The 12938-nt window shown below is 49.6% G+C and overlaps 1 protein-coding gene across 3 annotated transcripts in view; it reads left to right on the top strand.

The window, feature by feature from the left end:
- LOC105897129 (rho guanine nucleotide exchange factor 17) overlaps nucleotides 1-12938 on the top strand; it is a 75156-nt gene that overhangs the window by 36286 nt on the left and 25932 nt on the right. Inside the window, exon 1 of one of the 3 annotated variants that reach the window (XM_031573700.2) lies at nucleotides 8761-9134. The exons of 1 other annotated variant lie outside the window; for it this stretch is intronic. In XM_031573700.2, coding sequence (XP_031429560.1) covers nucleotides 8925-9134 — 210 coding nt within the window. In that variant the 5' untranslated portion in view covers nucleotides 8761-8924. One more of the 3 variants, XM_031573701.2, reaches the window with a different exon arrangement.

Below are 12938 nucleotides of genomic sequence, written 5' to 3'. Positions count from 1 at the left end.
CTCTCTCTGTGTCTGTGTGTATCTCTGTCTGTGTGTGTGTGTGTGTGTGTGTGTGTCCTATCTCTGTCTCTCTGTCTGTGTGTGTGTGTGTGAGTAAAGAAGCTCCAAACTTAACACCATGCAGAGTCCCTCACACTGTCAGTATTTTGTGAGTGTGCACAGTATTGTATATGCTGTGTGTGTATAGTGTGTGTGTGTGTGTGTGTGTGTGCTCTAACAGATTAAACAGGAAGGCGGAGAAGGAGAGGTGAATCAGAGAGGGGGGGCGGGGGGGTGTTCAGCATTGAGCGTCTGAGAGGCGTGCTGATGACAAGATAGCCCACTGCAGAAATTCGTGGAAGAGCCGAGCGAACGAGAGACGAGAACTCTCCAAGTGAAAAGAAAACAAGAGGAATATGACTGGGACACATTCCCCCCAAAAGTCTCTGGTATTTGTGCGTGGACTAAAAATAGCCGACTGTTTTCTCATGGGAGAGATGGGGGAGAAGGAGAGGAGAAGGAAAGAAAAGAGGGACAGAGGGCAAAAAGTACAAATAAGAGAGGGAAGCAGAAAGGACACACAAGAGGGGAAGGGACAGAGAGAGCGAGCAAGAGAGGGAGGGAGGGGAGGGGAGAGGGAGGGAGAGAGAGAGAGACGGGAGGAATTTCCGGCATGGCATTTAGGTTAAATGCACAGTGAAGTATTTCTCTGGCTGATGGGTATCAGACTGAGCCACGTCACATGAGATGGCCCCAGAGCCTCTGGTCCGTGGGCCTTTCCACCGGGGCAGACATGATAGAATGGCATTCATACGCTTATCAGCCACACCTGTTAAAGAGGACAAACCCTCAGCCATGTCCAGACAAAGAGCAGTGTGCCCGCGACCTGACTGTGCTGTCAGCGGTTATCCAATTATGTTCCCCCCACTAGTGATGTTGGAAGGCAATCAGATAGAATATTGACCTTTTGAAGACTAACTTTAGAAACTCCATAGCTTCGACTCCACTCAGATAGGAGTTTATCGATTGGCATGTTTAGGGAGTTTATGCTGGCAGAAATACAGCAGGCTCGGCACACACTTGGGGTTGGGCAGTGCGGGCACAGAGCTGGGAGTTGGAGGTGCAACTCTGAGTTCATGGCAGACTCTAAAACACTCCAGCACAGACTCTGACCCCCAGCCCCCCCCCCCCCCCCCACATGCACGCACACACTTTACAGGTGCTGTTCTGGTTGTGTGTGTGTGTATGAGAGAGTGTGAGTGAGAGACATAGAGTAAGAGAGAGAAAGACATGGAGTGAGTGAATGAGAGAGAAAGACATGGAGTGAGAGACATGGAGTGTGTGAATGAGAGAGAGACTGACCCCTTCCATCTCCTTTGCTTCCTGTCTTCATGTTTAAGGTGAAACAGGATAATATCTAGAGTCGCCCAGAATCACGTTCTGTAGCGTTACTGAATCGGGGCCATGTTGACTGGAAGTTATTGTTTTTCGTCTCGGCACTGAGGTCTTTCCTCATGTCCAGGAAGTCTTGTTGCGATTCCACTTTTAGCCAAACTCATATCCGATAACTCAATAATGTCATGGTTATTTCTCAAGATATCATATGGTTTATCCACAAACATACACACTCGCTCTCACTCACACACACACACACACACTTCCTCTCTCAGCAACCCTAACTTGTGATAATTGTGGGATTGTTTCGTCAGTGAATGCAGGTCCTGCTGGGCCATTCTTAAGGAGCAGGATAGGACAGGACAGGGTTAGCCTTTATTGTCTCAAATTTGTCTTAAGCATTCGAGAGAACACAGGCGTCAGTAGCACACAGCTTCTCCATATATATATGTATATATATGCAGTCAAACTACAGCTAACATTTTATTGCATATTGCCCCCAATGAAAGCCCCCCCACCACCCCCCCTCAATTGAAAATGTTGTTGTTTGTCTACTTGTTTCTGCAATCATTTGTATATATTGTGAAAAGAAGGGGAGAACATATGCAGCCTTGTTAGCTTTCACTTGCAGCTGTAGGAATGTTTCCCCCCTCTCCCCCTTCTCGCTCTCTCTCTCTCTCTCTCTCTCTCTCTCTCTCTCTCTCTCTCTACCTGTCTCTATCTCTCTCTCTACCTGTCTCTATCTCTCTCTCTCTCTCTCTCTCTCTCTCTCTCTCTCTCTCTCTACCTGTCTCTATCTCTCTCTCTACCTCTCTCTCTCTCTCTCTCTCTACCTGTCTCTCTCTCTCTCTCTCTCTACCTTTCTCTACCTGTCTCTCTTTCTCTCTCTCTCTCTCTCTCTACCTGTCTCTATCTCTTTCTGTTCCTCTCCTCTCCTCTCCTCCCTCTAGCCTGCTGTGACAATAGGGCCTTTCACCTGGAGCGACACTGTAGCAGTCTCAGCCCAAGCGCCTCCCTGCCTCGCTGTGATGCCCCCCACCCCGGGCCTGTTTCACTGACAGGCGGGCACCACCGCACACTCCAGCAATGAGCTACCAGTGAAACATCCCTCTGCCCCTGCCCCTGCCCCTGCCCCTGCCCCTGCCCCTGCCCCTGCCCCTGCCCCTGCCCCTGCCCCTGCCCCTGCCCCTGCCCCTGCCCCTGCCCCTGCCCCTGCCCCTGCCCCTGCCCATGCCCCTGCCCCTGCCCCCCTCCCAGGCACAAGGATGACAGGAGCTTGTGACTTGTCATAAGGAGATGAGCCACCCCACACCTGCTCACTGGCTCCTCCTGGTGTTTAGGCAAGGGGCCCTGAAGCTCAGTGTCTCTCTCTCTTTCTGTGTGTGTGTGTGTGTGTGTGTGTGTGTGTGTGTGTGTGTGTGTGTGAGTTTGATCTAAAGGTCAATGGCTAAAGATAATCAATCTCACTCTGTGGACAGGAGTGGAGCAGGGCCGGTCTCATAGCAGGTCTGTGTGTGTGTGTGTGTGTGTGTGAGGGTGCCGAGGCGGGCACGCTACCCTCAGTCCCTGGACTAATCTGTCAGGATCTCTTCAGTTAGCATGAGCACTGACATGACTCTGCGTGGCGTGAGCGGAGGCATGGCCTCACACGCCGCGCACTCACACACACCTGGCGAGGCGGCCGATGGGGGTTTCTGCTCTCCCACACGCCCATCCTTCAGTGCTCGCCCCTATTTCTCCCTTCTTTGCTTTTCTCTGTTTTCACTCTCTCTGCTCTCAACACTCCAGTAAAAGTGTGTGTGTGTGTGTGTGTGTGTGTGTGTGTGTGTGTGTGTGTGTGTGTGTGCGCACATGTGGACTAGGAAGAACAGCAGGTGGGCTAGCGCAGGTGTCCACACAGGTGATTGTGTTTTGTGTCGCGTACGATGAGAAACTGTGTGAAAAAGCCCAGAATGTTCCACGCAGCAGTGCGTTAACCCATAACAGCTCAGCCCACCTGTCAAACACCCCGATGTGTTTCAACCCAAAGTGTGTACCCCCAGACATTCACAACATCAGTGCAGTGTTTGCCAGCCCTCTCCCCTGTGTGTGTGTGTGTGTGTGTGTGTGTGTGTGTGTGTGTGTGTGCGCGCTGGCAGCGCCACTGCTACGTGCAGCTGGAGCGAGTCTTGCTCTGGCGGCCCCCAGACAGCCGTGACCAAGCGGAGCTGCAGCGACACGTGAAACCTCAGGCATATCTGAGCTGGGTGGGGAGGAAACCCGTAACCATGTTTACTGGGCTCTCCTGCCCCATCTTAATGAGCTGTGCTCGGGCCTTTAGCAGAGCTCCACAGAAGAAGTAATCCTCACTGGTCGCCTCAGAGGGCTCAGATCCAGTCATTTCCCCCCAAGCGCCGTTAACGGTAATTGGGGAGACCGCTGCTTTTTGTGCGGTTGAAAATGTTATGGTGGTTTGGAATAGGGATTTTTTTTGTCAGTTGGAAATTCTTATGCAAATCCTTGAATGCTTTTTTCTTTTTCAACTAAGAGGTTGTCTAAATGTCCATGTTGTCTTAAGATGTAATAAAAGATGAGGACATTCATGTATCTCATTTATGAGTCAATCTGTGCTCACTAAACAGGAAGTACCAGGAAGATTAAATTGATTTGTTCTTTGCATTGGACATTTTGTCTGTCTTTGCCTTTGTGTTCATGCTTGTGCCTCAGGCTTTGTTATTTGGGTCAGGTTTTGTTACCAGATTGCTGTCACATGCAGCAGTAGTTTTGGATTTCTGTGTTTGGTCTGACCATAGTAGCGCCACCTGACAGACTGACTGGAGGAAGATGGTGGAGAATTAACAGGTTCTCAGGCTGAGCACAGTTCTTTGTGTGTGTGTCTGTGTGTGTGTGTGTGTGTCTGTGTGTGGTCGCTATGGAGACAGGATTTGAAATGATATAGTAGACTGGGCAATGCTAGATTTGCTGGTATGTTCAGTTTCTAACTCGGTGTTGATGTGACTCAGTGAAGATTCCCATCTTAGGTGGTTAAATGCCCATTTAAGACCATGACCTTTAGTGGCCCTTTCTGATGTTCAGTTCCATCATCATGTATAGGTAAGAATGCAGACGAGACAACCGTCTGCCCATAGTCCATTTCTCTTCTCCGTTTTACATCCTTGCTCTTTGTAGTCTTGGAGACGAACAGACCCTTCTTTAGACATGGGCCTTAGCTGTCATTTCTCCTCCTCTGCTGGCATTCTAGCAATAAGAACACCCCATTCAGATTATATTTACACAGCAGTATTCATTCCAGCATTGAATGGAGTCCAGCTTGAATAACAGACTGGATATGTGGTTAATCAGAGCCATTAGGTCGGTATGAGAAGTGAGTTGAGGGCTAATATCTAAAACCCTGTCTACTCTGGGCCAGCTGACGGCTGTCTACACTTTTAGTACTTCTAGCTTGCTGCCAGAGAAGGCTGACTCTCTCTCTCTCTCTCTCTCTCTCTCTCTCTCTCCCACCTACTCTCTCTCTCTTTCTCGCTCTCTCTCCCTGTGTTACTCGGTTGTTCTCATCAGTGACTCTCCGAAGGCCTCTTGTCCTCTTCATCTCTCCTTCTCAGGCCTGTGAGTGGTTTCACCCCTCTTTCCCATCCTCTCCCGTCCTTCTCCTCTTGGCCTCTTAAATCTTCGCAGGGAGACGGCTTGCAGCGCCGCACCCTCCGAAGAGCACTTCCCAGGTCGCGACCTTTCTGATTTACCATCCCCAGCAGGCCTCGCCAGGAAAACATTGTTTCTCTTTGGAGCGGGGGAAAGGATGAAAAAAAAAAAAACGAGTCTTAAGTGAAAGACATATAGAGAGGAGGGAAATCCAATGCAATCCCCAAGACCCAAGCTTATTCTCATTGCTTTCTCTCTGTCGAAAGGCTTTGAAGTCGATACGCAATCACTTCGGGTTCAAGCTCTTGCGGTCACCTCAGAAGACTCAGCTCTGCTGAGAAGGCCATCAGAAAGTCGTACCAAGCAATTGTGATAACAACACCGAGTTTGTTGAGAGTTCAGCGCTTGTTTGCTGCTTTCTGGTGGACTAACAAGGAGTGTGCACTTAGTTTGTGACCTTCTGAGGTCAGGGGTGGAGGTTTTTCTGCTTGAGGGAGGGGAGGGGAGGGGTGGGGGGGGAACCCCTCCCTGCACTACCCTTCAGATTCAGGCACTCTCCCCACAGAATGCTTTTGAAGTGAGGCAGGGAGGCATTCTAGGGCAAAATTCACAGCCTGTGATTGGGAGGGCTTGGCCAGTGGCGCTGTGGCTCTTGGCGTGCGGGAGAAGGGGATGCCAGAGGATGCTGGAGAGGATGCTTGCCTGGTGATTGACAGTAATCCCCCAATCCGCCCGAGCCTGAGCACTCTTTTATTTTCTCTTATCTTATTTTAAGCTCTCGCTTCTCGTGCCATCAAGGAGGATGTACTAATGAAAAACACGCATCAGACGCCAAAAAAATCCTCCCTCATACCTCCGTCCTCTGATCTGCCCCGACCCCGGCAGCTCCTCTCATTTAAGGGGGAGCCAGCGGGCGGATGTGCCTCTGGAGCGGGACTGGAGTCGGCCTCAACCCTCCGGCCCTCTGCTGTCTCAATCGCCAGTGCAGCCTCGGCTTAGAGATAAGGCCCAGCAGAGTTTACCCAGGAGGAACCTGCTCCTGCTCCAACTCAGTGTTTTTTGGAAGGGCTTGCTTTTATCAAGCTGAGAAATGGCTACCTTTTAGATTGGTTACCATGCTGTGATTCCAAATCAGCAGTCCTCCACAGAAACGGAAGCCCAAACACGAACCTTCAGCAAGTTTGTTTGGGACGAAGTGCAGGAATAATAAACACACACACACATCCCATTCAGAAAGCCGTGGCTGCCAAAGTGAAAGAAAACACTTGCGCCTGCTGACCGTCATCACACTTCCTCTATATGCAGTGGAGTTTGACAAATAGGAAGAACTTGTCTTTGGTTACCATAATGCTGCATGGTTTTGGGAGTCCTACTTTTTTGTGTGATGCCCAGACACACACACACACACACACACACACACACACACACACACACACACACACACACACACACACTTTGATGTGTCTGTCTCAGGTGTGCTGTTCGATGTAAGTGACGCATGGGCATGCTCTTTGTGGGTGATATCTAAAGAGTCGGCTGCAGAGACACTGCGGGGACTTTCTATGTCACAGCCAATTGATCTCTGCTGCCATGGTTTTAGAACTCCTGGGCTCCATGGCAACATCGACAGCAGTCATTCTCTTTCGTACCCAGCGTGCCCTTTCAGGTGCCTCGGATGACCCTCATACGACCACTCTAAGCCACTCTAGCATAGACAATCAATAAACCACCCTGATAAGCCTGTGAAAGTGAACAGAAAGCAATTCATGTTAAGGAATCCACGAATGTCTGATTTGAAGTCAGCTATCTCCACCGGTACGGTGTGCTTATACTATTATAAGTCAAATATCCAAAAGTCCAGTAACTCCAGTAAAATGTTTTGCGGGCTACTCTGCCCCATGATAAACGTTTATGTATAACTGATTTTATAACTTTTTAATAGGACCCTTTCTGAAGCATCCAACTGACCCACTTCGGAGCCTCACAGGAAACCTAAAGGTTCCATCCAGGCTCCTCAATAATGCACAGCTTGCTTTGCCGAGATGGATAAGATGGCTGGTTGACAGGCTGAGCAACACCTCCTCCCCTTCAGCAGAAGCACTGAATTGTCATTCCAGAAGATGTCGGGGGCAAAGAGTTTCGCCTGTCTCCTCTGCACTGAGCTGTGGTCATCAATACAGCAACACCTTTTTTTTTGTTTTATTTTGTTCTTTTGAAAGGCAGCCACCCACCCAGAGCGCTCTTTAAAACTGGAGGGATGAAAGCATCTCCCTCTCCGTGTGAATAATGCATCCATGTGATGCACCACACTGGCACCACTCTAAATATAGCCCCTCTGAGCCACACATGGAAAATGCAGATTGGCTTGAAGCGAGAAAGGGGCTGAAGATGGTCCTCCGTCGGCTTCATGGAGGCAGCCCCTGCAAAGGTTGGAAGAGAAGGGTTTGGATGGAGTATAGCTACGCAGCTAATCACAGTCATTGATTCAGGGAAGAGAAGGGGCTGGATGGAGTATAGCTATGCAGCTAATCACAGTCATTGATTCAGGGAAGTTGTCAGAATGCTGCTGCTGGTCTGGTGTTTTGGAGCAGAGTGCAGGCAGAGGGCAGACATTGTTATGTTACAGCCTGATTTCATCGATCCGTTGGTCAGAGTGGGAGGAGTGTTTTTATTTAATGAACTATTATTGATACCATTTCAGCTACAGCATTTCATGCTGCCTTTGAATACCTATGCTCTCATCTCTATCGTTAAGTCTTTAGCTTGGCCTGAGGCCCCTGATACTAAATGAGGTCTTGTGTTTGGCATCCATCAAAGTGATGCTATGTTATTAAATATAGATTTAGGGGCTGTATGAGAATGAAACTGCCCATTGATCTCACGCCGCCGTTCTGTTCCACCTCTGTGGTTTTGTTTTGCCTTTCATGTGCCTGTGGATTTTTAAGTGAATCACTGAAGTTCCCACCTTCTTGTTGCCGTGGAGATTCCCTCTCTCTCGCTCACTGTCTCTCTCTCTCTCTCTCTCTCTCTCTCTCTCTCTCTCTCTCTCTCTCTCTCTCTCGCTCACTGTCTCTCTCTCTCTCTCTCTCTCTCTCTCTCCCCCTCCCCTCCCTTCCCGTCTCTCTCCTTCTCTCCACCCAATCCTACAGGTTAGTGTTGACATCCCCTGCCTTAGCCAACACGGTGTGCTCTGAGAAGTTCTAGTGTTGTGGGCTGAGGGGGGGTGGATCTGCCATTGACTGGTTGAGCCTGGCTGTTCGCTGGGCTGCTGGGCTGCAATCTGTGCTGTTGTGTGTTGCTGAACTGCTGCTCTTAGCCGCTCCCCCCTGCCTTCTGTGTCTCATTACTCCCTCAGAAGGCAAGCGCTGCATCTCTCCCTCTCTCTCTCTCTCTCTCTCTCTCTCTCTCGCTCACTCGCTTACTCTCTCTCCACTTTGGCTTGCTCTGTTGCGCACACACGCTCAGTCTCTCTCTCTAGCCTGTTCGCTCTCCCTCTCTCTCTACCTGCCATAGAGGGAGCAGGGAGGCTGGAGCTCAGCAGAGAGACATAGAGGCAGTCAGGGAGGAGGAGAGAGCAGCTGAGGAGGACTAGACGAGCAGCACCATCCACTCAGACACTCCGTGGATTTAAAGGGATTTTTGTTTATGCGCTGCTCTCATCAAAGCAGGGGCAGAGACAAGCAGAAGAAAAGCCCCTTTATTTGTGGATCTCGTTGTTTTGGAGGGGGTGGGGGGGGGGCAGGGGGATTGATCGGGGGAAGGGGACAGGGGGGGACCTGTTATCTTCAGTCTCTCCTGGAGTGCTGGTTTTGTGGTGATTGATAGCAGTGGATCTGTGCGGATCAGTGGGAGGCTGAGTCCAGGCTGGGCGGCACGCGTGTCTGTGGAGACAGACTAGCCGGGCGTCCCGCATGCTGCAGATGGTGCGGACCCTCGCACAGTTCTCCATCGCCCTAGAGGAGATGCAGGAGAATGGGGAGAGTGTCAGCGACGACAGCGGAGGAGGAGGAGGAGGAGGAGGAGGGACAGGGGACGAGGTGTCGGACAGGGGAACGGCAGGCGAACCTGGCGGGAATGGGAATGCCAACGGGGGCTCGGGAGTCATCCAAACAAGTAGTGAGGTAGCTGTGTTTGTGCTTGGCATGTTGGCTGTGATGTTGTGCCTCCATGATTTGCCTCCTGAGATTCCATTCATTTTACTAGGTTGGTTAGATACTTTTTATGTAACACAGGGAATGGGGAATGGGGACCTATCTCATCTGCTTGGTCATGTCTTGGCTTTTCTGTTGTCATCTGGACCTGCTCGTAGTCTTTCCTTCCAACACCAGGTTGCAGCTCAGCCATCTCATCCTTTTAATCGAATTATAGGTGACAATAACGGGCCAGCGGTGAATCAGGGGATTACTTCCATTGTTTCCAAGCTCCACATCCTACCAAGCACAACCTGCTCTAATGTGTGCATCTGCCTGTGTGAGAGGGGTTTGTGAGGAGTAGTGTGAAGACGGACGCACGCTTTGATATTCTATTCTCATCCCCACCCTGTACCTTCCCCAGTCCTGCTGCAGTTTATGTTTTCTTTTCTTTCATGTGTCTTGGTCATAACTACTCCCTTCATCAGAGTGATACCACGTGTAATATCCATCATATTCAGAGGTTGCATAACTACCCCGGCTCACTCATTTTGTATGCTGTAGTTTTATCCATTAATAATTTGACCATCTGTTTGAGTGGTCAGTCACTGTTGTTGTTAACATTGGTGGTTGTGTTGGGCTGATTGACTTGGTTTTTGTGTATGGCGAGGTCTTGCATTTGACATTCTTTCGGAGGCATGGCCCTAGCTGTTGTTTCTCTGTTCATGTTGGCTGTGTACATGGTGTGAAGGTGTCTATTAGGAGATACGGAGTAGCCTGGATTATATGTCTCTGCTGTCTCTGCTCATACACACACACACACACTTTGTCTATGTAATCTGAACGCACAGACACATAATCTCTGGAGGGGATTTACCTGTCTGTGTTGAGAGGTAGGGCTTGATGAATCTGAGGGGGCCCATGGGGGAGGGACACATTTATTCCCACTGTGTTAATTAGGGTATTAATACCATGAAAAGGGCTTGCAACAATCTGACCCGTATGTTTGTTGTCGTTGTTAAATCCCTAATACCACCTCCCCCTAACCATATGTAACAGACTCTTCCTTTTGGGAGGTTTGAGGGGCTTTGTGAAGTAGTAATGATTCGTCTGTTTCTCCTTTAGGTAAGCATTTACATGTTACAGATACACTGTATATATGTTTTATTTTCTTCCAGCTTCTGGATTTGTTTCGGTCAGATTCTCTGCCTCTTTCCTGCATCTTTTCTGTTCCCTTGGACCCAAAAATAGTAGTTTAGCCAAAGTCGTGTGACTGCTGTTGGAACAGGGCACTTAAGTGGGTGAAATGCCATTAGGCTGTGATGGCCTGTTGTGTTGTGTTGTGTTCTGCTCTTGCAGAGTGTTAGGAATACAGGCATGGCTCTTTTTAGATGAAAAGGAATATCAAACCCTGTTGCATTCCTCAGATTTCTCTTGCATCATTGCCAAGAAGTCAGTGGTTTTCAGGTTAATATAACCACCGTCATCCCTTAAAAACTCATGCAGTGATATTACTAATATAGAAATGGTAGTTTTTTTATTGCCCGATCCCAAAGCCTAGTCATGGCCCTGGCCGATGAGATGTTCAGGGGCAGTTGCCCCGGCGGTTGCCTCTTGGGTACAGTACTCATACAGTAGGTGACTAGATGCCTCAGGTTGGATCCTGCATGCCTGGAGAATTCTCCTTCTCCCATGATGTGCGTATGGAATGTCGTGGGGATTTTTAGTGTTTGCTTTGGTCTCCTGGGAATTGGTCTGACCTCGGGGAAATCCAGGCACACCAAGGAATGTGGGATGAGAAAACAGGGATGCCAGATTCTGTGTGATGGGGATTTGATGAGGGATCATCCTGTCTCTGTTTCATCTTGTCCATGGGGGCATTACCCTCCACCCCCACATCACTGGCTCTGCCTGCCTAATTGATCCTGCTGGCTCGTTGGATTTGGGGCCGGCGACAAGTGACCAGTATCGATCAGTAAATTAGATTTTTACAGACCGCACATGCAAGCGCATATGCTGCTCGTGTCTATTGTCCAAACACGTAGCCCTACACAAACACGCGCATGTCACACACACATGCACACACTCCCACTCTGTGTGCCTTTGTCTCAGCCTTTGGCATCATCAAATGTATTTAATGCTGATGAAAGGCACTGCAGAGCGGCAGCGTCATGATGGCTGCTGGTTGAGCCCTGTCTCTGGGTGTCTGTTGAGTCAGATGCTCTGGCCTGGGCTGGAGGATGGGGCGTGTACAGGGGAGAGGAAGTAAGGACAAGGGCTTGGAGATGGAGGGTGAGCATCCATGCTGAGGCAGGAGCTGTGGCTGCAGCTAAGACCATGCAGTCATCACCACGAGTGGAGAGGAGAGGAGAGGGGAGGGGTGTGATGTCGGACCCAGGTGCTAGGCAACTAGCTTCCCACATTCCCAGATCACCTTTTCTCTGGTTTCCAAGGTCCCCAAGGCACCACAGCAGGCAGTCAATGACATTTAATGTTCTGCCATTTTCTGTGCTCTGATTTTTGTTCTTTTGTTGAATTGTTTCTCCCTTTCATATCCATCTGATCGGGTCATTTTTACTGTATCATAAAGCAAATTATTGTTGAAGATCAAGCCTTTGAGTGTCCTTTCGGCTGTTTTCTGTGATTACAGTTTTAATCCCATGAGGTGGATTTTTAAGTTCTTAAAACAATCTCCCAGGCTTAAATCTGATAAGAAGAAGCTTGAGCAGGTTGTCAAGGATTTCAGATGTGATTCCCGTTCCCATCCAAAATTCCACCTGCTCCATCCAGCGCATGGCATTAATAAAGCCGCCATGGCATAAGGGGGCTGTGTGCAGGGGCTAGACAGACAGCTTGGCAACTTCACTAAACGGCCTCGTGTCCCGCGGGCCTTCACCAGACAGCTGCTCCACAGAGGGGAAACCAGATCCGACCCCCCCCCCCCAATGGCTCAGGCCCCAGAGCCAACAACAACCAGGGGAGCGCGAGCGGAGCCAGACTTGTGCCTGGCCAGCCTGGCCCTCTCACTCATTAGTCTTGAGGCCGGAGCCCGAGTCGGAGCAGCCAGCACTGTGTCATAATGATGCTCAGGGGTGGGAGAGCTGGCGTCTGGGCACTGAAGGAGTGTTGTGTTTCATGGGCAAGAGGGCAGTGAATGCAGAGCCAGTTCGATCTATCAGGGCTGCACCAGCATTGCAGGTATAGGTGACTTAAGGGTGGGTTGAGACATTGGGGCTTTTTAACATTTGGTCTTCAGACATTTGAGGTCTTTTTTTTTTACTTGTATCAGACCAGCCCATCTGCCTAGCCTGAGTTGAATCAACGCTAACTTGCATGAATTGCGCATTAGCTCAAATAACACACAACAGAGTTAAACAAACTAAGGCACAGCAACTCCACTCACAGACTCATGTGTTCCACATTTAATTTGTAGTTTATTTTTATTGTGAGAGGGAAAATAGGAATGAGGGGAACACAATCTGCCATTGTCCCTGGTGCTAACTTGGTTACCTTAGTGTTCCCGTGACCAAGATGAAACATTCAGACTTCATTCCTGGCGGAACATTCTAGGTTGTGAGTGATGCAGTAAGGGACCTTCCTCAGAATAAGAGCACATAATCCAATAAGAGTTCTTGGGTCTATATTGTGAGAACAAGACTCAGTGGTTTGCGAAGAGCCTTGTTTCATTCACATTATCAGCCCCACCCCCGTTTGGCTACGCAGGGCAAGGGCTAGGGATGGTTCTCACTGGCCAGCCAGCGGCAAGGGATGACTAATCGATCGTAGATGTCTGTT

This window comes from Clupea harengus, chromosome 9, assembly GCF_900700415.2.
Source record: "Clupea harengus chromosome 9, Ch_v2.0.2, whole genome shotgun sequence".
NCBI classification, from domain to species: Eukaryota; Metazoa; Chordata; class Actinopteri; order Clupeiformes; family Clupeidae; genus Clupea; species Clupea harengus.
The sequence above is the reverse complement of the archived record's forward strand: the minus strand, read 5'-3'. Positions and strand labels throughout refer to the sequence as shown.